Source organism: Mobula birostris, chromosome 29, assembly GCF_030028105.1.
Source record: "Mobula birostris isolate sMobBir1 chromosome 29, sMobBir1.hap1, whole genome shotgun sequence".
NCBI classification, from domain to species: Eukaryota; Metazoa; Chordata; class Chondrichthyes; order Myliobatiformes; family Myliobatidae; genus Mobula; species Mobula birostris.
The window spans coordinates 21451920-21476660 of NC_092398.1; the positions used below are offsets into that span (position 1 = coordinate 21451920).

The window sequence follows — 24741 nt, forward strand, 5'->3', positions numbered from 1 at the left end:
CCCAACCACATTCCCCCTCTCCAATCCTGTTCTCCCCTCTCTCCACCCTCGTTCCCCCTCTCCCTCCCTCTCCAACCACATTCCCCCTCTCCAATCCTGTTCTCCCCTCTCTCCACCCTCGTTCCCCCTCTCCCTCCCTCTCCAACCACATTCCCCCTCTCCAATCCTGTTCTCCCCCCCCTCTCCACCCTCGTTTCCCTTCTCCACCCTCGTTCCCCCTCTCCCTCCCATAACTACGTGGACACAGCATTACTTTGTTGATGCCTGGAACACCTTTGATGCTTTGATTGTGGTGGGAAGTGTCGTTGATATCGCAGTTACTGAGATCAATGTGAGTATCCTGGATTAGATCCCAGCCTGTAACCCACTCCCAGGGATCTGTTGTTATTCTATATATAAACCCCCAAACCCCTGGATTAGATCCCAGCCTATAACCCACTCCTGGGAATCTGTTATTCTATATATAAACTCCCAAACCCCTGGATTAGATTCCAGCCTGTAACCCACTCCTGGGGGTCTGTTATTCTATATATAACCACCCCCCCAAACCCCTGGATTAGATCACAGCATGTAACCCACTCCCGGGGATCTGTTATTCTATATATAAACCCCCTGAATCCCTGGATTAGATCCCAGTCTGTAACCCACTCCCAGGGATCTATCCTATATATAAACCCCCCCCCCGCCAAACTCCCGGATCGGATCTGTTCTGTAACCTTCTCACGTCATGTGTGTCCACTGTTTAATCTGCCGCCGTGAACTTCATACTGATGTTGTGTCGTGCTAAATTCCATCGTATTTGTCTCTCACCACCATCGTTGTGACACATCCATCATCCACGGAATCACCTGCTGTCTTCCATCATCTCCTCCTCCAGAACGGCGGGCACCTCGGGGAGGTAAACCTTGCGCCCGGCGCTGTCATAGACCCTCTGAGTCACCCCGTGGGATACCCTGTTGTCGGGCTCAGCGACTGGTATTGGGTTACCCCCCCCCCCCCAACTTCGGGACCTCCCTCGCCGCCCGCACCTCTCGGCCAGTCACGGCTGCATTGGCGTGGGGTCCCTGTGACCGTCGCGGGTGTATTCGCATGGCGGGACACCGCGACGGGAATCTGCAGTGCGCTTCTTGCCGTTGTTGGCCGTGGGGCTCTCCACCCCCGACGTCCCGAATCAATTTGGCCCATCCCGGACTGCTGTCTCAATGGAGCATCAGAGGGTGATGCTCCCACTTGACTTCTCCTCCCACAGAGTAGAGCTCCTTCCTGCAGCACGATGCTCCCGCCTTGCTGCCCCTCCCACAGTCCCCTGTCCTTACACCTCTCCTGCAGCGTGATGCTTCCTCCTCAACGCCCCTCCCACCCCATGGAATTCCCTCCGCCTCACTGCCTCTCCCACAGCACAGTGCTCCCTCTTCACCACCTCCCCAGTAGCACAGCACTCCCTCCTCGCCACCTCTCCCACCACGTGAAGTTCCACCTCTCTTCCCCTCCCATTGCACTCCCTCCTCACTATCCCTCCCGCAGCGCGGCGCTCCCTCGGAACCAGTGTAAGGGGTTGCAAACGCCATATGTATCTGATGTCTGGACCGGGAACCTTTCTAATCCCGGACCCAACTCCCCTCCCCGCTCTGACCTTCGCCCTTTCCCCACCCAGAGTTCGGAGGACAGTTCACGCATCTCCATCACCTTCTTCCGCCTCTTCCGAGTGATGCGTCTAGTGAAGCTGCTCAGCAAGGGCGAAGGGATTCGGACCCTGCTCTGGACCTTCATCAAGTCCTTCCAGGTCAGAGTTCAGCTGAGTGTGTCCCCCCCCACCCCGTCCCGGGAGTGTGTGATGGGACGGTACGGAGGGAGTTTCACTCTGTTTCTGACTCCGGGAGAGTGTGATGGGACGCTGTGGAGGAGGTTTCACTCTATGTTTGACCCTGGGAATGAGTGGTGTGATGGTGAACAGGGAAATTAATACGGTGCCTGATCCAAGGATTGTGTGATGGGACAGTGTGGAGGGAGATTCACTCTGTGTCTGACCCCGGGAGTGTGTGATGGGACGGTGCGGAGGGAGATTCACTCTGTGTCTGACCCCGGGAGTGTGTGATGGGACGGTGCGGAGGGAGTTTCACTCTGTGTCTGACCCCGGGAGTGTGTGATGGGATGGTGCGGAGGGAGCTTCACTCTGTGTCTGACCCGGAGGGTGTGTGATGGGACGAAGTAGAGGGAGCTTCACACTGTGTCTGACCCCAGAAGTGTGTGATGGGACGGTACGGAGGGAGTTTCACTCTGTGTCTGACCCTGGGAGTGTGTGATGGGACGGTGTGGAGGGAGTTTCACTCTGTGTCTGACCCCGGGAGTGTGTGATGGGACGGTGTGGAGGGAGTTTCAATCTGTCTGACCCCGGGAGTGTGTGATGGGACGGTACGGAGGGAGTTTCACTCTGTGTCTGACCCTGGGAGTGTGTGATGGGACGGTGTGGAGGGAGTTTCACTCTGTCTGACCCCGGGAGTGTGTGATGGGACGGTGTGGAGGGAGCTTCACTCTGTGTCTGACCCCGGGTGTGTGTGATGGGACGGTGTTGTGATAGAGGTGCTCAGAGATTGTGGGATATTTAGAGAACGAGGGAAGGGAGATAGAGATAGAAAACATCAAAGAGCGTGAGAGAGGAGATGGAAAGGGAGAGAGCATTTTTACAGTTTGATTGACCTGGGCTTCAGATCCTGGCTCTCTATTCCGAATGCAGCCATGGGAAGATATTCCTGGTCAGTTTAAGGGAAATGTCCCAGGATGTGCACCTAACCTGTTCCAAGAAATGCAGCAGCCCCCCTCCTCACTCCCTACTGGCTGCCGGGAATCTCTAACTCATAAACATGGAGAGCTAAGGAGTAGCGTTCGGGCTGGGTTTGGAATCCTGACATCATATAGTGAGAGTGTATTGAGATTAATTAATTTATTTAACGATGCCCCACAGAGTAGCTATCGCAGTGACCTCCGGCCAGTCCCAATTTAACCCAAACCTAATGACAGGACAATTTACAACCATCAGCTAAGCTGCCCTGTACAGTGCAAAGAAACCAGAGCACCCAGGAAAACCCCAGCCATTCCACTAGGAGACGTATAGAACCTCCTTACGGAAACTACACACCCTCCATCAGACCTCTGGCCTCGTCAGAACCAGAGAGGGACTGATACACCCTCAGACCCACACCACCTCTTGTGTGTGGGCAATGAGTTCAACCTGGAATGTGGGAGGGAATGTGGGGTGAATGTGGGAATGGGGGGGGAATGTGGGAGGGAATGAAATGGTATCACAAGCTCGATAAGTCGACGGGCCTGCCTTTGTTCTGGATGATTCTGTGTCAGTGAAAATCTCTCACCCTGTCTATTCATCTCCCCTCTCCCAACCTTTCTACCTTCCTTCTCCCTCTCCATCCTGCTCTCTCTCCTATCCACCCTCCCTCCATCTCCCACTCCCTATTTCTCACTCCCCCCTCGCTGTCCTCCCTCTTTCCATCTCTTTGCCATTCTCTCTTTACTTTCCCTCCCCACTCTCCCTCTCCCCTCCTCCCTCCTGCTACAGGCCCTGCCATATGTCGCTCTGTTAATCGCTATGATATTCTTCATCTACGCAGTGATTGGAATGCAGGTAAATTGCAAAGAGCGATCACCACGCTGCAGGCTGGGAGGCGAGGAGGGAGCGTCACGCTATGGGAGGGGCGGTGAGGAGGGGGCGTCACCCTATGGGAGGGGCGGCGAGGAGGGATCGCCTATTTTATCTCGTGCTCTTCTGGGACCATTTAGCTGGGCCAAATGACTATTGTGCTACCAGTGGCCCCAGTTCAATTCCGCTGCTGTCTGTACGTTGTCCCCGTGGCCGTGTGGGTTTCCTTCGGGAGCTCTGGTTTCCTCCCACAGTCCAAAGACATACCGGTTGGTGGGTTCATTGTCACATGGGAGTGATCGGACAGCACAGTCTCATTGGGCCGGAGGGCCTGTTACTGTGCTGTATCTCCAAATAAAAATAAATATTTTTTGTAAAACTGTGGGTTAGCACAGCAGTGAGGATGGGCCGAATGGTCTAACTGATCCCTTAAACATCTCCTTATCACCCCCCCCACCCCTCACTCCTCCCCACAGACCTTCGGGAAGATCGCCTTACAGGAGAACACAGCAATCAACATGAACAACAACTTTCAGACGTTCCCCCAGGCCGTCCTCCTCCTCTTCAGGTACTGAGGGCAACAGGTCGGGGAGTACCAGGGTGAGGAGTTGGTGGGAGTGCTAGTTAAATTTAAAGTCTGTCCTGAGCCTTAAAGGCCCACCAGGCCGTTGCTTATGCTGGTTTCCATGGCGTGAAGCAACTGAGAGTACGAGACTCTCCCCCGGATAGGACGCCAGTCTATCGCGAGGTTAACCCCCAGCTGGGTGGACTGGAGCACTGTGTGGTTAAGTGCCTTGCTCAAGGACACAACACGCTGCCTCGGCTGGGGCTCGAACTCACGACCTTCAGATCGCTAGTCCAACGCCTTAACCACTTGGCCACGCGCCACTATCTCTTGCGATGGAGTGTAAATTCATGGCGTGCCCTGCTGACATACAACTTAACATCCGTCAGCTGGTCACACTCACCTGGTAAGGAAGGCAAATGCAATGTTAGCATTAATTTTGAGTGAGGAGGTCCAGGGGCCTGAGGGCACACCCTCAGAGGTTCAGGAATAACTTCTTCCCCTCAGCCATCCGATTTCTGAATGGACATTGAACCTGTGAACACCACCAAACTCCTGTAATTCATAGGGTTTTTTTTTGCATTGTGCTGCTGTCGTAAATTTCACTGGTGGTATTAAACCTGATTCTGATTCTGGAATCTAAATGCAAAGATGTAATGCTGAGGTTTTATAAGGCACTGGTCAGACAGCTCTTGGCATATTGTGGACAGCTTTGGGCCCCTTATCTTAGAAAGGACGTGCTGGCATTGGAGAGGGTCCAGAGGAAGTTCATGAAAACGATTCTGGGAATAAAAGGGTTAATGTACGAGGAGTGTAAAAAGGCTCTGAGCCTGTACCCGCTCAAGTTTGGAAGAATGAAGGAGTATCTCATTGAAACCTGTCAAATATTAAAATAGAGTGGACGTGGAGAGGATGTTTCCGATCTGTGAGAGTCGCAGACCAGAGGGCACAGCCTCAGGATAGGAGGACGTCCAATTAGAGCAGAGATGAGGAGGGATTTCTTTAGCCAGAGGTTGGTGAATCTGTGGAATTCATTGCCACAGACGGCAGTGCAGGCCAGGTCATTGTATATTAAAGCAGAGGCTGATAGGTTCTTGATTAGACGGGGTGTGTCAAAGGGGAGAAGGCAGGAGAATGGGGTTGAGAGGGATAATAAATCAGCCATGATAGACTCGATGGGCCTTATTTGGCTCCGATGTCTTATGGTCTTGACCTTTCAATGATTCAGCAGTTTCAACGTTCAAAGTAAGTTTATTAACAAAGTACAAAGTCACCATGCCCTACCCTGAGATTCGTTTTCTTCCAGGCATTCACAGTAGAACAAAGATGCTCAACAAAATCAATGTAAACCTACCAATTCCCTGTTTAATCTTTGAATGATTCAGCGGTTTCTGCTCTCACTCCATCTGCAAGTTTGCAGACGGCACTCACCGTAGTGGGTCGTATCTCTGGTGATGACGAGTCAGAGGAGAGGTAGGAAATGGAGTCCCTAGTGATGTGGTTGTTATAGGTGTTTCTTACTTTCTGCCCATTACACTGTTGGTGTTTAGAGCAGCAATGAGGGACCTCCATCTCTGCTGCCATTCAGGGCTTCCTTCATCGTCCTCTCGGTTTTCACTGCTGTCAGACACGCAAGTCCCGGGTGGAGACTCAGGAATACCGTCACACTCAGATGGAGAAGGATTCTTCGTTCGATACAATTTTGTCTGACCAGTCGGGTTTGTTAGCCCTGATGAACCCCCGAACCTGGAAGAATTGGTGGACCACTCTCAGTCTGGCCTCTACCCTTTGACCTGTCAGGCACTGGTGACCCATAAAGCCCTGACTCCAGCCAACACAGCTCTCTGGGTCGTTGAGGCATGCAAGCCTCCAAACCGTACAATGAGGTTGAGGTCCTCTTGGAGGGTTACAGGTATTAATCCTCAATAATAGTGGTTAGTTGGTCACAGAGAGAATTGGTATTTACTGACAGATAAATTGGCTCAGTTAACAATCTACATTTGAATTTACTAGACTAAATACATGTGGGAGATGGGTCTCTACCAAAGAAGGTGTAAGGTGTTCCTTTCCTCCGCTAGCCTGCAGGTCACCCTTGGGCAAGGTGTCGTATGTACTTAACCCCACCAATCCCCCTCCCCACTGATCTGGGTCGCGTGAAGCTATGGGAGCAGGTGGCGGATGGTTGTATGAGCAGACGGTGCATATCACAAGTCCTGGTTGTGCGACCACTGACGTCGAGGAAGAGGCTGTTGTTGTGGCACCACTCAGCCAGAATTTCAATCCCTCTCCCATCTGCTGCTTCCTCACTGCCTTTGATTTGGCCGACGACAGTGCTGTCATCAGCAAGCTTGAATTTGGCAATGGAGCTGTGCTTAGCCACACAGTCCGAAGTGTAAAGCGAGCAGAGCAGGGGGCCTTGTGCAGTGCCTGTGCTGAAGGAGATTGTGGAAAAGGTGTTGTTGCCAAACCGAACTGACTGGGGTCTGCCAGTGTGGAAATCGAAGATCCTGTTGCACAGGGAGTCTACACTGGCCAGGGTCTTCCCTTAATCCCAATACAAGCTTCACGTTTCTGGTGTGGGGACATCACTTCTGCACTGAGTGGCCTCCACGGGGTTGTTGCTGCCTGTCCTCCAGAAATCCTCCATTCTTATCGCTTTCCTGATGAGCTCAGTCTGCTGTCTTCCGATTTCGTTGGCTCGGACACATCTGACTGACCTGGGTCAGCATCCTAAGGGACCTGTCACAAGGTGTATTAACTTTAACAGAGTGGCACAGAGGAAACCAATAACCAGGAGCCAATAGCCTGGAGGTCAATGGATCCACACCTTCTTTGATCTTCACCTGCCTTCGCCAAGCAATCTATCAGTTCTCCTTCCCCCTCGGCCTACCCAACTTTTTTATTCTGGCATCTTTCCCTTTCCTTTCCAGTCCTGAAGCGTTGACCATTTATTCATTTCCACAGATGCTACCTGACCTGCTGAGTTCCTCCACCATTTTATGTGTGTTGCTCTGGATTTCCAGCATCTGCAGACTTTCTTGTGTAAAATACAGATACAATGAATACTGATTGGCCCATCCATGACCAAGAACTAATTCAGTTTAAGACCTTAAAAACCATAAAACATAGGAGTAAAATTAGGCCACTCAGCCCATCGAGTCTTCATGGCTAATTTATTATCCCTCTCAATCCTATTCTCCTTCCTTCTCCCAGAAACCTTTGATACTCTGAACAGTTCACAAAATGGTGGCTGCAAGAACAGTCTCACAAAATGGCTGCCTCCAGTCCTTCGACTGCACAGCAGGTATCTACTGTGAAATCCTGCAAGAAAATTAATCTCAGGGCGGTATACAGGGTCACATATACGTACATTGATAATAAATTTACTTTGAACTTTGAAGAGCAAAGACCTTTGCTCCATCTGCTTCGATCGCCCTTGGCTCATCAATATTCGCTGACCTGAAGAATTTAGTTCTTCAGGTCGTCATGTCGTTATGACAACAACCTATCCCTCAAGGTCAGCAAAAACAAAGGAGCAGGTCATTGACTTCAGGAAGGTGGCGCGGGGGGGGGGGGGGGGGAGACACGTTTGGCGGTGCACACATTCCTATGGACATAACGGTACTGAGGTCCAGAAGGTTGAGAACATCAGGTTCCTTGGAACGAATATAGATAGATAGATAGATATATATTGATCCCGGGGGAAATTGGGTTTCGTTACAGCCGCACCAACCAGGAATAGAGCATAAATATAACAATACAAAAACCACAAACAATCAAACAACAAAATGCAGACTATGCCAGATGGAAAGTAAGTCCAGGACCAGTCTATTGGCTCAGGTTGTCTGCCCCTCCACGGGAGGAGCTGTAAGTTCAATGGCCACAGGCGGGAATGACCTCCCGTGCCGCCAGTGTTGTATCTCAGTGGAATATGGCCGAAGTCCAACAGTAAAAAGTTCAATATCCGGTCTACAATCATCGAAAGCCTGTCCTGGTTGGCATCCGTCAAGCACCCTCACCGTCTGGGACATGTCATCTTCTTGTCACTACCATCGGGCAGGAGTTACGGTAGCCTAGAGGAACTTGGATTTAGAATTGCTTTATTATTGTCTCAGGTACAGTGAAAATCGTGTCTTGCACACTGTTCATACAGATTAGATCATTACACAGAGCATTGAGGCAGAGCAAGGTCAAACAATAACAGAATGCAGAGTAGAGTGTCACAGTTACAGAGAGAGTGCAGTGCAGGTAAACAATAAGGTGCAAGATCACACCGAGGTTGATTGTGGTGCCAAGAGTCCATCTTATCGTACAGGAGGTCTGCTCGAGACTCTGGAGGTGCTTTCAGGCCTTTGTATCTTCTGCCCGATGGGAGAGGGGGGAGAAGAGAATGTCTGGGGTGGGAGGGGTCTTTGATTCTGCTGGTTGATTTACCGAGACGGAGGGAAGTGCAGACAGAGTCCGTGGAGGGGAGGCTGGTTTCCGTGACGTGCTGAGCTGTGTCCACCACTCTCTGCGGTTTCTCGCAGTCTCGGGCAGAGCGGTTACCGTGCCGAGCCGTGATCCATCCCGATAGGATGCTTTCTGTGGTGTGTCAGTGAAAATTGGTGAGGGTCAATGGGGACATGATGGATTCTTTCCGCTTCCAGAGGAAGTAGAGACGTTGTTGAGTTTTCCTGGCCTTGATGACAACGTGGTTGGATCAGAGTGGGCTATTGGTGATGTTCAGTCTGGGAACAAAGTATTTATCTTTGTAAATTTTAGTCTGTTTTATGTCTTGGCACTGTACTGCTGCTGCAAGACCACAAATTTCACGACATACGTTGTGATGGTAAACCTAATTCTGCAGTGTGGTCCAACTGTTTCATAGAGCTGCAACATTACCTGACAGCTCTTCAACTCAGTCCCCTGACTAATGAAGGCCAACACACCAAACGCCTTCTCAACCACCCCATCAACCTGCGCCGGATCTGTGGATTGGGACTGGCATCGGGATCAGGATGTACTGAAACTCCCACTGTACTCGCCTGGGGCAGGTGTGCGACGGGAGAGGCCTGGCAGGAGATTATGTTGGCCAGTCTTCCAGGCAAAAGGTGTGACCCGGAGTCCGACTTTGCACCGGGGGAGGAGTTCACCTGCGGAAGCAACTTCGCCATTATCTACTTCATCAGCTTCTTCATGCTGTGTGCGTTCCTGGTGAGTGTGTGCTGCTGACTTCCCAACGACACTGGCCCAAATTCTTTCAGTAACTCCTTTCTTTCTCTCTCTCTCTTTCTTTCCCTCTCTGTTATTTTCTCTCTTTCTCCCTCTTTCTTTCTTTCTTTCTTTCTGTCTTTCTCTCTCTCTCCCTCCCCCCTCTCTCAACCCCTCTCCCTCCCTCTTTCCCTCACTCTTTCTCTCTTTTTCCCTTCTTTCTTTTTCTCTCTCTGCTTCTCCACTGCCTCTCTCCCTCTCCCTCCCTCTTTCCCTTTCTCTCTCTCCCCCTTCCTTTCCCTCTCTCTCTCTTTTTCCGTCTTTCTGCCTCGCTCCCCCACCCTCCATCTCTCCCCCCCTTTCTCTCTCTCCCTCTCCCTGCTGCTCTCCCCTCTCCCTCTTCCTCTCTTTTTTTCTTTTACACTCTTTCTCTCTCCGTCTCCCCAGAAGGACTGTATCCTGCTCCCGGTATGGGTGACTGCCTTCTCAGGAGGGGTGGTGAGGAGGGAGGGCCCTGTGGTGGGAAGGGTGGTGAGGAGGGAGGATCGTGCTGTGGGAGGGGCAATGCAATGATGCAATATGGAATTGTGCACGAGATTCCCAGTGGGATACGGAGACTGGAACTGTGCACAGGGTTCCCAGTGGGATACGGAGACCGGAACTGTGCATGGTATTCTGAAAGTGATACCAGATCAGAACAGTGCACAGTATTCCCAGTGGGATATGGCTGGGATGTGTCATCACAGCCCTCCCTGATCCATCTGGGATCAAGCCTTATTCCCTCCAGTCCCCAACTGTGGCACTCTAACCGTCTGAGATAGTCCAGGATCTTTCCCCACCTCCAGAGGAACCCCCTCGCACAGGAGCTGTAAACACTGCCAGAATTGTTTTGAAATTGTGTAGATCATTGGTGAGGCCTAATTTGCAGTATTGTGTGCAGTTTTGGTCACCTACCTACAGGAAAGGTGTAAATAAGGTTGAAAGAGTTCAGAGAAATTTACAAGGATGTTGCCGGGTCTGGAGGATCTGAGTGATAAGGAAAGATTGAATAGGTTGGGACTGTATTCTATAGAATGTAGAAAATTAAGAGGAGATTTGACAGAGATTTACAAAAATATGAGGGGTATAGATAGGGTTAATGCAAGCAAGCTTTTTTCCACTGAGGTTTGGTGGAACTACAATCAGAGGTCATGGGTTAAGGGTGAAAGGTGAATAGTTTAAGGGGAACATGAGTGGAAACGTCGTCACTCAGAGGGCGGTGAGAGTGTGGAAAGAGTTGCCAGTGAAAGTGGTGGATACGGGATCAATTTCCGAAGTTTAGGAGAAGTTCGGATAGGTACATGGATGGGAGGGGTATGGAGGGCTACGGTCAAGGTCAGGTCAATGAGAGTAGGCAGTTTAAATGGTTCAGCACAGGCTAGATGGACCGAAGGACCTATTTCTGTGCTGTAGTTTTCAACGACTGAGCGGTGAAAACTATCTGTATCTGCAGGAAGAGGCCAGTCAGCACCTCTACACCCTGCTATCCCACTCTACAATATCTGACGATAACCCTCTTGATTGTCCATCACCACCCCCCCACCCGATAACCTTAACCTCCCCCATCCCCCTCCAAATCCATCCCCTTCCACATTCCCAAACCGCGCTCTCACATCCCCTCGAGGGAGAGCGTTCCAGCCACTCCTGAGAAGGGATCTCCCCCATGTGAGACAGACACCCACCCCAATCACTGAGTGGGGGACGCCCTTGCCCCAAGTTCACCCACATGAGGAGTGTTGCACGCTACACCTCTCAGTCCGGTCCCCCCTCGCTCTCGCTGGGGAGGGAATTCCAAAATCAGAGGTGCAGAGGACTTTGGAGTCCTCATGCAGCAGGCTGAGTCGGTGCTGAGGAAGGCAAAGGCAGTGTCGGCAACCATTTCCACAGGCCTAGAACGTAAAAGCCAGGATGTGATGCTGAGGCTGTATAAGGCCCTGGTCAGGATTGTGAGCAGTTTTGGGCCCCTTATCTAAGGGAGGATGGAGGGAGTGCCGAGGAGGTTCATGAGAATGATCCCGGGAATGAGAGGGTTAATGCATGAGGAGTGTTTGATGGCTCTGGGCCTGCACTCCCGGAGTTTAAAGGAATGGACGGCGGGCGGAGGATCTCATTGAAACCTATTGAATATTGAAAGCCTCGATAGAGTAGATGTTTCCGGTATTTATTTATTTGTTTGGTTATGTATTGAGATACAGCGTGAAACAGGCCCCAGTCCTTCCAGCCGCGCCGCCCAGCAATCCCCCGATTTAATCCGAGCCCAGTCACGGGACAATTTACAATGACCGATTAACCAACCGACCGGTACGTCTTTGGACTGTGGGAGGAAACCAGAGCACCCGGAGGAAACCCACGCGGTCACGGGGAGAACGTACAAACTCCTTACAGGACAGTGGCAGGAATCGAACCCCTGGGTCGCCTGTGCTGTAAAGCGTCGTGTGACCCACGATGCCACCATGCCGCCCTGGGGTAGGGGCAGGCTCTGGGACCAGAGGGCTCAGCCTCAGAATACGAGGACATCCCTTTAGGACAGAGATGAGGAAGAATTTCTTCAGCCAGACGGTGATGAATCTGTGGAATTCATTGCCACAGATGGCCGTGGAGACCAAGTCCCTGGGAGTATTTAAAGCGGAGGTCGACAGTTTCTTGATTGAATCTTGAACATTGCACAGCACAATACAGGTCCTTTGGTCCTTAATGTTGTGCTGAGCTTTTAACCTGCTTCAAGATCAATCTAACCCTCCAGTTTTCTTTCATCCATGTACGTGTCTAGGAGGGAGGGGAGGGAACGTCGACTCAGACCATGAGAGGCCTGCATCAGGCATTTTCATGCCTTACAAGGCGCAGATTGGAAGTCTGTGAGGGGCGCCACTCCTCGCACAGACACGAGAGCAATACGTGGTTAAGTGCCTTGCTCAAGGACACAAACACACTGCCACAGCTGAGGCTCGAACTAGCGACCTTCAGATCACTAGACGAACGCCTTAACCACTTGGCCACGTACCTCTCTAGGAGTATCTAGGAGTCTCTTAACTGTCCCTGATATATCTGCCTGGCAGCACCCAGCACTCGCTGTGTCCAAAAATCTCTCTGACATCCTCCCTACTCTTTCTTCCAGGCACCTTGAAGTTATGCTCTGGGAAAAGTCTCTGGCTGCCCAACCCATCTCTGCTTCTTATTGTCTTGTCACACCTCTATCAAATCATCCTCCTCCGCTCCAAAGAGAAAAGCCCGGACTCGCTCAACCTTTCCTCATAAGAGACGCCCTCTAATCCAGGCAGCATCCTGGTAAATCCCCTGTGAATCCTCTAAAGCTCCCACATCCTTCCTGTAATGGGGTGGCCGGAACTGAACACAGCTGAGGGGGTTAACGGTTACAGGTCGAATGTGCGATAAGCAGTCGTAGTTGAATGGGCTAGCATATTTGATGGGACGAATGGCCCGATTCTGTTCAGATTTTGTATGGTCCAATCCCCCTCCACACCCACCCTTCAGGATCTTGGACTCTGATCTAGTCCCCTCGTCTAAACCCCTCTAGGAGACAAGTTCGGCCTGTCCTCTCCTTTCAAGACCACTCACCCGTTCCATTACACTGTCTCTGAAACAGACTCCATTTCAGGTTTAACATCTCTGCCAGCTGCCCCCACACCCCTCCCGCAGCGCCCCACCCTCGCCATTCCCAACATGCCATATTTAAAACTCGCTCTCCGTTCCACATTGACAAATTCAGTACTGTGCAAAAGTCTTAGGCACCCTAGCAACGTACATATATGTGTCTGAGATCTTTGCACAGGACTATACTCCCAATGACCACTTTATTGGGTACAGGAGTGGAATTCAACGTGGTCTTCTGCTGCTGTAGCCCCTCCATTTCAAGGTTTGACGTGTTGTACGTTCAGAAACTCCTGCACACCACCATTCTAACATGTGGTTATTTGAGTTACTGTCACCTTCCTGTCAGCTTGAGCCAGTCTGGCCGTTCTCCTCTGACCTCTCTCATTAACAAGGTGTTTTCACCCACAGAACTGCCATGCACTGGATGTTTTCCTTGGTCTTTCCTCACCATTCTCTGTAACTCTAGAAACTTTTGTGAGAGTATCTGTTTTTCAGATACTCAAACCTCCCTGCCTGGCACCAACAGTCATTCCACAGTCACTTCGATCACGTTTCTTCCCCCATTCTGATGTTTGGTCTGAATAACAACTGAACCTTTTGGCCATGCCTGCGTGCTTTTGTGCATTGCGTTGCTGCCATGTGATTAGATGTTTGCATTAACGAACGGGTGTAGCTACTAAAGGAGCCTCTGAGTGTATGTCGTGAAATGCACTAGTTGTGTCAATGACAAACGCATCAAAGGATGCGCTGGGGGCAGCCACAAGTGTTGCCACACATTCCGGCACCCCTCGAGCTCGGCACGACAACACACAACACAACAAAATGGAGAATACAAGCAACAAAACAGGCCCCATTCTTCCCTTCCACACACCCTCACACTCAGGCAGGTCTCCAGCTCCAGGATGGGCCTCCAGCTCCCAGACAGGTGTCCAGTCTCCAGGGCACGTGTTCGCTCCAGCACAGGTGTCCAGTCTCCAGGGCACATGTCCAGTTCAGCACAGACCTCCAGCTCCCAGACAGGTGTCCACTCTCCAGAAGGGCCTCCAGACCTCAGGGCTCAAACCACCGGGCTATAACTTTCGGACTTTTGGTTGGCCTTTGGGCCTCGATCTTCGGTATCGACCTCCAGACTAGTCGACAATGGGACCTCACGGCTTGCACTCTGAGTAGGGTTGCCAACTGTCCCGTATTTGCCGGGACATCCTGTATATTGGGCTAAATTGGTTTGTCCCATACGGGACCGCCCTTGTCCCGTATTTCCCCCGCTAAGGTAGAGTGTTCCTATGAAACTATTCGTAAGCGAAAATGTCGTAAAGCAAAGAAGCAATTATCATTAATTTATATGGGAAAAACTTTTGAGCGTTCCCAGACCAAAAAAATAAGCTAACAAATCATACCACATAACACATAAAACCGAAAATAACACTAACATATAGTAAAACCAGGAATGATATGATAAATATGCAGCGTATATAAAGTAGAAATAATGTATGTACAGTGTAGTTTCACTTAATAGAATTGGGAAGATTAAGCCAAAACTGATTTGTAGGCGGGGGGGAAATGGGCATGTACGCGCATGCGCACACAGGTGCCCGTGCAAGGCTTCATGGTCATGGTAGTCTTTCTCAGGGTAAACACAAGTGTCCCTGATTTGGGAGTGAGAAAGTTGGCAACCCTAACTCTGAGCAAGCTCACTGACCGGCCCTTCTGCTCCCATGGGCATTCACTGACCTGGGACAGGCTGACAACAATGAATGCCCTTCATCCCCATGTCCAAGTCACAGGACTTTTGATCGGAGGTCTGACCTCTAACCCCTCCACATCCCTATCCCTAAACCCTAACCTGACCCCTAAGGCCCCCGTCTGTCTCCAAAACCTTCCCCGAACATCTACAGTTGAGGAACAGGCCCTTCGGCCATAATGTTGTGCTGAGCTAATTGAACCAATGGCACTTCATCCCTTCTGCCTGGGGCGGCACGGTACCTTAGCGGTTTGCGCATCGCCTTTTACAGCGCCATCGATCCGCTGTCGGGGTTCGGTTCCCGCCTCTGCCTACAAGGGGTTCCTCCGGGTGCTCCGGTCTGCTCCCACATCCCACGGACGTACGGATTAGTAATTTGTGGCGACGCCTGTGGGCTCCCCCCCCCCACCCCCAACCTCGGCACATCCTCGGACTGCGTTAACGTTGACACAAGCAAAGATTCAATGTACATTGATTGCCAAAGTTTGTATACGGTATACAGCTCTGAGGTGCGTCCTCCCGTAACAAGGGGACACCATAGAACCCGTTCAAAGGAAACATCAACCCCCCCCCCCAACGCGCCAATAGCGCCAACGGCAAAAAGCAGGTGGACAATGCCTAGAATATCAAACTTAAAGCCGGAAGCCCAGGAGTATTCGCTTGGGTTTAGTTCAGCGTCGCGCCAGTCGCCCACTGCAGGCCGCAGGGCAGAGCATCCTCCGCCAAAGCACCCCCAGACCGCATCGATCGCCCCGCTCAAACACATTTCACCGTCCCTTTCAATATTTTGATAAATAAAACCTTTCTGCATGTGGCCCATAATCCCTGTACTCTCTGAAGACTCACATGCCTAGCTAAAGACCCTCCTTAACGTCGGTATTGTACCTGTCTCTGGCAGCGCAATTTACTCTCCGTATAAAACTACTTGCTCCGCGCACGTCGCCCCCGAACTTGCCCCCTCTCACCTTCAGCGCCTGCTCTCCGGTGTAGAGGGGGTTTGTTTTTTCCGGCTAAGGGTGGGTGAGGCTAGAACGAGAGGTTGTGGGTTAAGGGTGAAGGGTGAGATGTTTGACTTCTTCACCCAGAGAGCGTGGGACGAGCTGCCAGCTGAAGTGGTTCGATTGCAGAGGGACATGGATAGTTGGGGTACGGTCTCGGTGCAGGTGGATGGGTCAAGGCAGAAAGCCAGGATTGGATGAATTAGATGGGCCAAAAGGCCTGCCCCTGTACTGTACGGGGGGAAAAAGGGCAGGCGCAGTGGTGAGAGACCTGGGTTTGATTCCCGCCGCAGTCTGCAAGGAGTTTGTACGTTCTCCCCGTGACCGCGCGTTCCGATTTCCTCCCACAGTCTGAACTCGCGGGTTGGGTTAATCAGTACTTGGGCGGCGTGGGTTCCTTGAGCTGGAAGGGGCCTGTTACTGTGCCAAATCTCAAAATAAAAATTAATCTGCGAAAGGGAACTGTAATCGGCAATGGATCTAATTAATCCCTGAAAATTTAAACGTTTGCCCTGGGAGGACGAGGCCGGTTAGAAGAGGTGGGCGCTGGAGGGAAGGGGAGAGCCATTTACTCCCTGACCCTGTGGGCTCTTTCTGTGCACCGTCCCCCCTCCCCAGATCATCAACCTCTTCGTGGCGGTCATCATGGACAACTTCGACTACCTGACCCGCGACTGGTCCATCCTGGGCCCCCACCACCTGGACGAGTTCAAGAGGATCTGGTCCGAGTACGACCCCGAGGCAAAGTAAGACCCCGCCGGGAGGGGGAGGGGGCTGCGCGGCTTGGTGACGGGAATGGAGCCGGGGGGGGGGGCACATTCTCCTCCGCGTCCAGGGCAATCCGGGGCCGACGATTTGGGGTGGTTAGTGCACAGTCAGATCCCATAATAGCAGGCCGAAAGGTCAGAACCGACCCCTGGGAGTTGGGGAGGTCAAGGGTCATGGTGTGGGAGGGGCCGCGAGGAGGGAATGTCGAGGGGGTGCTGCACTTCAGGAGGGGCGGCAAGGAACGAGCTCCAGGCAGCAGGAGGGATCCGAGGTGAAGATTTTCTACCCCCTCCACCTTGCTGTGTGCACAGCATCGCCGTACTGGGGCACGTTCTAGATTCCCGGCACTTCCTGTTGGGAAGGTGACCCACCCCGCTGCCCGGATAATCCCGGAGACGGGGCAGAGTTCAGGATGCTGCCCGGGGTCCCGGTCGGGTTGTGCCTTCGCCTGCTGTTGACGCGGGGGAGAGGGGGCCGCCGGCCAGCTCCCAGTGGTTTATCCCGGGACCTGAACGTTCCTGGTTCCCTCCCTCCCTCCACCTCAGGGGCCGGATCAAGCACCTGGACGTGGTGACACTTCTCAGGAGGATCCAGCCCCCCCTTGGATTCGGGAAGCTGTGTCCCCACCGGGTGGCCTGCAAGGTGAGTGTTGGTGGGGGGGAAGAGGGAGGGGAGGGATGGGAGGGTAGGAGGGAGGGGAGGGAGGGAAGGGAGTGGGGGAGAGGGGAAAGATGGAGTGAAAGAGGAGAGGGAGGAGGAGAGGAGAGTGAGAAGGAGAAAGGGGGGATTAGGAGTGAGGGGAGAGGAGGAAGAGAGTGAGGGGACGGGAGTAGGAGAGGAGGGTAAATTGGGATAAAGGAGGAGAGGGATAGAGGGGGAAAGACAGAGAGGGAGAGGTAGATCAAGGAAAGAGGGGATGAAAGAGAGCAGGGGGAAAGGTGAAGGATGGGAGGGAGAGAGGGAGGGAAGGGGGTGAAGGAGCCCAGATTTGTCCACAGTACTCCACTCACATTCTCCCCGGGGTCCCAGGAACCCAGAGCGGGGGTCTCTGACCCCAGAACCAAAGAACAGCGAGTCGTTTCTCTTCTCTAAGGTGGTGAGGAGTGTGTCTGGGATACAGTATCTGCCTTCATTAGCCGGGACCCAGTTAAAGAGCAGGGAGGTGATGATACAACTTCATGACCCATTGGTCAGCCCACAGCTGGAGTTCAGTGTCCGGTTCTGGTCTCCACACTACAGGAAGGAGTGCTACTGCACTGGAGAGGGTGCAGAGGAGATTCCCCAGGATGTTTCGGTTATGAGGAGAGACCGGAGAGGCTGGGTCTGTTCTCCCTGGAGCGGATGAGGCTGAGGGGGGACTTGATAGAGGTGGACAGAATGACGAGGGGCAGACACAGGGTGTGACAGTAGGGAACTTCTCCCCGTGACAGAGGTGTCCAAACCCAGGGGGCATTCAGGATGAGGGGTTGAGAGGGGATTATTACCCCCCCCCTGGGGGTTGCATTTGGAACGCTCTGCCTGAGGGGGGTGGTGGGAGGCAGAGACTTTCACAACATTGAAGAAGGATCAGGACAGGCACTTAAATTGCCAAGACAAAGAAAGAGACGGACCCAGTGCTGGGGAACGAGATGCGTGCAGATGGGTTGGCAGAGATATGATGGGCTGAAGGGCCTGTTTCTGCACCAACTGTTTGTCCCTCAACCACGCAGAGACTGGTTGCCATGAACATGCCCCTAAACTCGGACGGGACCGTCTCGTTCAACGCCACCCTCTTCGCTCTGGTCAGGACTGCACTGAAGATCAAAACTGAAGGTGGGTCTGTGACTCCCCCCCACCCTCCTCTACATCCTTCCCTGTCTCTGTAATCCCTTACACCTCCCTGTCTTTGTGACCCCCCCTCCCCTACACCCCTCCCCTACACCCCTCCCCATTTCCATGACCCCTTCCTTCCCCTACACCCCTCCCCATTTCCGTGACCCCCTCTCTCCCCTACACCCCTCCCCATTTCTGTGACCCCCCTCCCTCCCCAACTCTATGACCCCCCTCTCTCCCTACATCCCTACCCATCTCTGTGACTCCCTCCCACCCTGACTCTGTGACCCCCACACCCCCCCGTCTCTGTGAGCCCCCCACACCCCTCCCCGTCTCTGTGACCCCTCCGCCTCTCCTACACCCCTCCCTGTCTCTGACCCCCCCACACACACCTCTCCCTGTCTCTGTGAGCGGGATGGACCCATGCCCTGGGACAGAAGGGCCTCATTGCTGTCTGTACTCATGGGGTAGGTAACCTGGAGCAGGCGAACACCGAGCTAAGGGCCGTGATCCGTAAGATCTGGAAACGCACCAAGCCCAAGGTCCTGGACGAGATCATTCCACCGCCTGAAGGTCAGTAGCTCAGACTCTGCCTCCTGGGGCCCACCAGTCGCGACGCGGATGTTCACTAATCCCTGCCCACTTGCTGTGTAGCTCTCTTCAACGATCCCTGGACTAATCACTGATCCCTGGGCAGCACTCAACCAGTCACTGAGCAGCTCTCCACCAATCCTGGGCAGGTCCACCAATCCCTGGGCAGCACTCAACCAGTCACTGAGCAGCTCTCCACCAATCCTGGGCAGGTCCACCAATCCCTGGGCAGCACTCAACCAGTCACTGAGCAGCTCTCCACCAATCCTGGGCAGGTCCACCAATCCCTGGGTAGCTCTCAACCAATCACTGAGCAGCTCTCCACCAATCCTGGATAGCTCTTAACCAATCACTTGGCAGCCCTCCACTAATCCTGGGCAGCCCTCCACTAATCCTGGGCAGCCCTCCACCAATCCTGGGCAGGTCCACCAATCCTGGGCAGCTCTCAACCAATCCTGGGCAGCTCTCAACCAAGCACTGGGCAGCTCTCCACCAATCTCTGGGTCACTTTCAACCAATCACTGAGCAAGTCCACCAATTCCTGTCTAGATCTGCACCAGTCATTGGGCAGCTCTCCATCAATCACTCTGCACTTCTCCACCCATCACTGGTTGGGATCAAGACTGAGGTCACTGGTCAGGGTTCACCTCCCCATCTTCCCTTCTCACTCTCTGCCAGTCTCTGTCTCCATCACTCTCTCCTCATCCATTCCCATATATCTCATTCTCTCCATTTCTCTCTCTTCCATTCCCTCTCTCTGCCCCCACCATCACTCTCTTTCACCCACCATTTTCACATTCCCTTTCTCCTCCTCTCTCTCCTTTCCTCCCTTCTCTCCCTGTCCTTCTTTCTCTACTCTATATCCCCCCTCATCCACTTTCTCCCTCTTTCTCTTCCCCTTTCTCTTTATCCCTCCTCACTCTCCCCATTCTCCCCATTCTCTTACCCTCTCTCTCCCTCCCTCCCTCTATTCTCACTCTCTCTCCTTCTCTCTCCCTCTATTCACACCCTCTCTCCCTCTGCTCCCCTCTCTTTCTCTCTCTCCTTCCCCCCTCTCTTCCTCCCTTCTCTGTCCATTTCATGCACTCTCCATTTTTCCTGTCTCTCTCTACATCCCTCTTCCTCCCTCCTCTCACCCCTCTCCACTTCTCTCCTCTCCCCTTATCCCTTCAACCTCTATACTCTCTCCGTGTGCTCTCTTTCTGTCTCTCCCCCCCCACCGCCCCACAGACGAGGAAGTTACAGTTGGGAAGTTCTACGCCACCTTCCTGATCCAGGATTACTTCCGGAAGTTCAGGAAGAGGAAGGAGAAGGGGATGCTGAGCCACTCCGAGCTCTGCAACTCGACAACGCTGCAGGTGGGTCCTCCGCCGCTCCCAGTCGAACAGCTGAGACTTCAGCTGCCACCCCTCCTTTCCACCCTCCCAGGATCTGGGATCTGGAGCCGTCCTCGCGAGTCCAGGATTCCGGAATGATGGTGCAGGATAAACTTGGGATATGGAACAAAAACTAGGGGTCTGGTTGCGATTGTGGGTCATCTCTGACCTGGGAGGGTCCCACAATCTTCTTCCCCACCTTCCTCTCCCGGGAGCAACAGGTGAACATACAGGCCCTTCGGCCCACAATGTTGTGCAACCATTTAGATTAGATTAGATTATGAGGACAAGCGGTCCTCTTTTATTGTCATTTAGTAATGCATGCATTAAGAAATGATACAATATTCCTCCGGTGTGATATCACAGAAACACAGGACAGACCAACACTGAAAACTAACAAAAACCACCTAATTATAACATATAGTTACAACAGTGCAACAATACCATAACTTGATGAAGAATAGGCTACGGCACAGTAAAAAAGTTCAAAGTCTCTCAAATGTCCCACATCTCACGCAGACGGGAGAAGGAAGAATACTCTTCCTGCCATGCCCGACCACAGTCCGACTCTGAGTTGTCCGAAAACTTCGAGCCTCCTTTCACCCCTCCGACACCGAGTACTGAGCACCATCTCTGCCGAACACTTCGACCTCAGCCTCGGTCGCCAGCAGCAGGCAAAGCCTATTCCATTAACCTATTCTTAGAGCAATCTAACCCTTCCCTCCTACGTAGCCCTCATTTGCCTATCTAAGAGTTTCTAAAATGTCCTCTGGCAGTTCACTGCACGTACCTAAAACTCTCTGTGTTAAGAATCTACCTCTGACATCCCCCCCCCTCCATACTTTCCTGCAATCACCTTAAAGTTACACTCTCGCATATTAGCCATTTCCGCTCTTGGGAAAAGGTGCTAGCTGTCCGCTCTGTTGATGCCACTTACAATCTTACACACGTCTCTTCTCATCCTCCTTCGCTCCAGAGTGAGAAGTCCCAGCTTGCACAACCTATCCTTATGACACATTCTCTCTAATCCAGCCAACGACCTGGTAAATCTTCTCTGCACCCTCTCTAAAGTTTCCTCATCCTTCTTATAATGAGGCGACATAACTGAACACAATACACCAAGTGTGGTTCTGCCAGAGTTTTATAGAGCTGCAACGTTAGCTTGTGGTTCTTGAAGTCAATTCCCTGACTAAAGAAGGCCAACAGACCGTATGCCTTTTTAACCAGCCTATCCACTTGCACGGCAACCTTGAGGGATCTGTGGACATGGACCTCTGTTTCTCCACACTGCTAAGAATCCTGCCATTGACCCCGTAATCTGCCCTCAAGCTCAACCCTCCAAAATGAATCAGTTCACACTTTCCTTGGTTAAACTGTATCTGCCACTTCTCAGCCCAGCTCTGCATCCTGTCAGTGTTTCATAGTAACCTTCCACAATCAACGTTCAAAGTAAATTTATTATCAAACTACATACGTGTCACCATTCACAACCCTGAGATTTATTTTCAAAACAACAGGCTGGTTTAGTCACATCTAAACCGGACTTTGAGGCAAGTGGCCCCGGGTTCGAACTGGGCCGGCACCTTGCGTGCTTTCCATCCGTGCTGGGTCGAGGTAGCAACTCAGCCTTGTAAACTACAGACAAATTCTAAAGAAACGGCAAGGTTGCCCCGATGCGCTACAAGGCAGGGAAAGGAACGACAACACACGACAAACCTGTAGAGTAATAACCGTAACAGAATCAACCTGGGCATTCATCCAGAGGGACGAAGACACCATACAAAAAGAAGAACCAACAACAATAAGCAGTAAATATCGAGAATGTGAGATGGAGAGAGCTTGAAAGTGAGTCCAGGGTTGTGGGAACATTTCGAAGATGGGGCAAGTGAAGTTGAGTGGTTATCCCCTTGGGTTCAAGAGCCTGATGGTTGAGGGGTAATAGCTGGTGGTGTGGGTCCTGAGGCTCCTGTACCTTCTTCCCGATGGCGGCAGTGAGAAGAGAGCATGGCCTGGGTGGTGGGGTGGTCTCTGATGATGGATTTGCGTAGATGTGCTCAGTAGGGGGGAGGGCTTTACCAATGATAGACTGGGCTGAATTCACTACTTGTTGTAGGATTTTCTGTTCAAGGGCATTGATGTTTCCACATCAGGCCGAGATACAACCAACCAACATACTCTCCACCACACATCTGGAGAAGTTTGTCAAAGTTATAGATGTCGTGTTGAATCTCTGTAAACTCCTGAGAAAGTAGGTGCCATGCTTTCCACACTATCAACAACCTTCGTGTTAACTGCCCCCCAGTTCGATGCCAACCTCTGTCTGTCCAGAAGTCAGGAGAGATGGGTTCACTATTGCCATCCAGACTGATCATTCCATACGTCAATATATCAAGGTGGTACAAAGGGAAAACAGAGCACAGTATGAAGTGTTATAGTCACAGGGAAAGTGTAGTGCAGGCAGACAAGGTGAAGGGCTACGACTAAGTAAACTGGGCGATCACGCGCCCACCTTTTAACCTATGAGAGGTCCATTCAACAGCGGGGTAGAGGCTGTCCTTCAGCCTGGCAGGATGTGCTTTTGGGCTTTTGTATCTTCTGTCCGATGGGGAGGGGAGAAAAGACAATGTCCGGGGTGGGTGGGGTCTTTGACTGTGCTGGCTACTTTACCGAGACAGCAGGAAGAGTCCTTGGAGGGGAGGCTGGTTTCCGTGATCTGTGTCCATCAGGGACGGAGCAGTCGCCGTACTGAGCTCTGACGGATCGGAATAGGATGCTTTTCTAGCGACGCGTCTGTAGCTGTCAGGGACGGGCCGAATTTCCTCAACTCCTGAGGACGTAGAGGCGCCGGCGAGACCTCTTGACTGCACCGTCTACGTGGTCGGATCAGGAGAACTTGTCAGTGACGTTCTCGGCTCCGGGTCTCGATGCTCTCGACCCTCTCGCCCTCTGCACCACAGACACAGGCGGGGTGTGCACTCCTCCCTGTTTACTCAAATCAACTGAAGCCAGGTGGTCGCGGCCGGCTGTAACCGATGGTTGGACCTGTTGCTTACTGTGATCGGTGAACTGACCAGTAGCTTCGCAGACACAAAAGTTGGTGGAGGTTTGGATTTGGAGGGCAGGTCCTGTTTGACGATCGTACTGGAGTTAACTGAGCATGTACTGAGCGCAGTAGATAGAGGGGACAGGTAGATGTTTCATTTCAAGAGGACTGGAATACCCAGGCTTCATAAGGTGTTGGTCAGAGCGCACTTGCAGTATTGTGAGCAGTTTTGGGCCCGTATCTAAGAAAGCGTGTCCTGGCATTGGAGAGGGTTCAGAGGAGATTCACAAGAACGATATCGCGAATGAAAGGATTAACATACGAGGAGCGTTTGATGTCTCTGGGCCCGTACTCGCTGGAGTTTAGAAGAATGAGGGAGGATCTCATTGAAACCTATCGAACATTGAAAGGCTTCAATAGAGTGGTGGTGGAGAGGATGTTTCCTTTGCTAGGAGAGTTTAGGACCAGAAGGCACAGCCTCGGAATAGAGCGATGTCCATTTAGAATGGAGAGTGAGGAAGAATTTCTTCAGCCAGATGGTGAATCTTTGGAACTGATTGTCACAGTCGGCTGTGGAGGCCAAGTCATTGGGTATATTTAAAGCGGAGGTTGATAGATTCTTGATTATTCAGGGCATCAAGGGTTATGGGGAGAAGGCAGGAGAACAGGGTTGAAAGGGAAAATAAATCAATGGGCCGAATGGCCTAATTCAGCTCCTATGTCATATGGTCTTCAGCTGAGGGTGGGGAAGGAGATATCCTCAAAGGAACAAGAAGTGTATTTGATGAAGGGCTGTGCCTACAGTCCACAGCCAGACAGGTGGGTGCAGCAGAGAAAGATTCCACTCACCATCTTGTTGACCCCCATCGACCCCCACCCCTCACTCTCCCCGGGAGCAGGCTGGTCTGCGGACTCTGCAGGACATTGGACCGGAGATACGCCGGGCAATATCATGTGACCTGCAGGAAGAGATGGAAGAGGAGGAGATACACGGGGAGGATGCTCCCTACCAGGTGTGTCATCCCCGGGAGTGTGTGATGGGACGGTGTGGAGGGAGCTTCACTCTGTGTCTGACCCCGGGAGTGTGTGATGGGACGGTGTGGAGGGAGCTTCACTCTGTGTCTGACCCCGGGAGTGTGTGATGGGACGGTGTGGAGGGAGCTTCACTCAGTGTCTGACCCCGGGAGTGTGTGATGAGACGGTGTGGAGGGAGCTTCACTCTGTGTCTGACCCCAGGAGTGTGTGATGGGACGGTGTGGAGGGAGATTCACTCTGTGTCTGACCCCGGGAGTGTGTGATGGGACGGTGTGGAGGGAGATTCACTCTGTGTCTGACCCCGGGAGTGTGTGAT

General features: G+C 52.2%; 1 protein-coding gene across 2 annotated transcripts in view; it reads left to right on the forward strand.

Annotated features, from left to right (window-relative positions):
• The first annotated feature begins 250 nt into the window (after positions 1 to 250).
• The window catches only part of LOC140190087 (voltage-dependent L-type calcium channel subunit alpha-1F-like), a 31806-nt gene continuing 7315 nt past the window's right edge, over positions 251 to 24741 (forward strand). Inside the window, exons 1-12 of one of the 2 annotated variants that reach the window (XM_072246555.1) lie at positions 253 to 331; positions 878 to 898; positions 1655 to 1783; positions 3572 to 3637; positions 4129 to 4220; positions 9254 to 9413; positions 16419 to 16546; positions 17114 to 17210; positions 18278 to 18380; positions 18852 to 18953; positions 20202 to 20329; positions 24290 to 24403. In XM_072246555.1, coding sequence (XP_072102656.1) covers positions 1709 to 1783; positions 3572 to 3637; positions 4129 to 4220; positions 9254 to 9413; positions 16419 to 16546; positions 17114 to 17210; positions 18278 to 18380; positions 18852 to 18953; positions 20202 to 20329; positions 24290 to 24403 — 1065 coding nt within the window. In that variant the 5' untranslated portion in view covers positions 253 to 331; positions 878 to 898; positions 1655 to 1708. Of the gene's footprint in view, positions 332 to 877; positions 899 to 1654; positions 1784 to 3571; positions 3638 to 4128; positions 4221 to 9253; positions 9414 to 16418; positions 16547 to 17113; positions 17211 to 18277; positions 18381 to 18851; positions 18954 to 20201; positions 20330 to 24289; positions 24404 to 24741 lie in introns of both variants that reach the window. The other variant, XM_072246556.1, reaches the window with a different exon arrangement.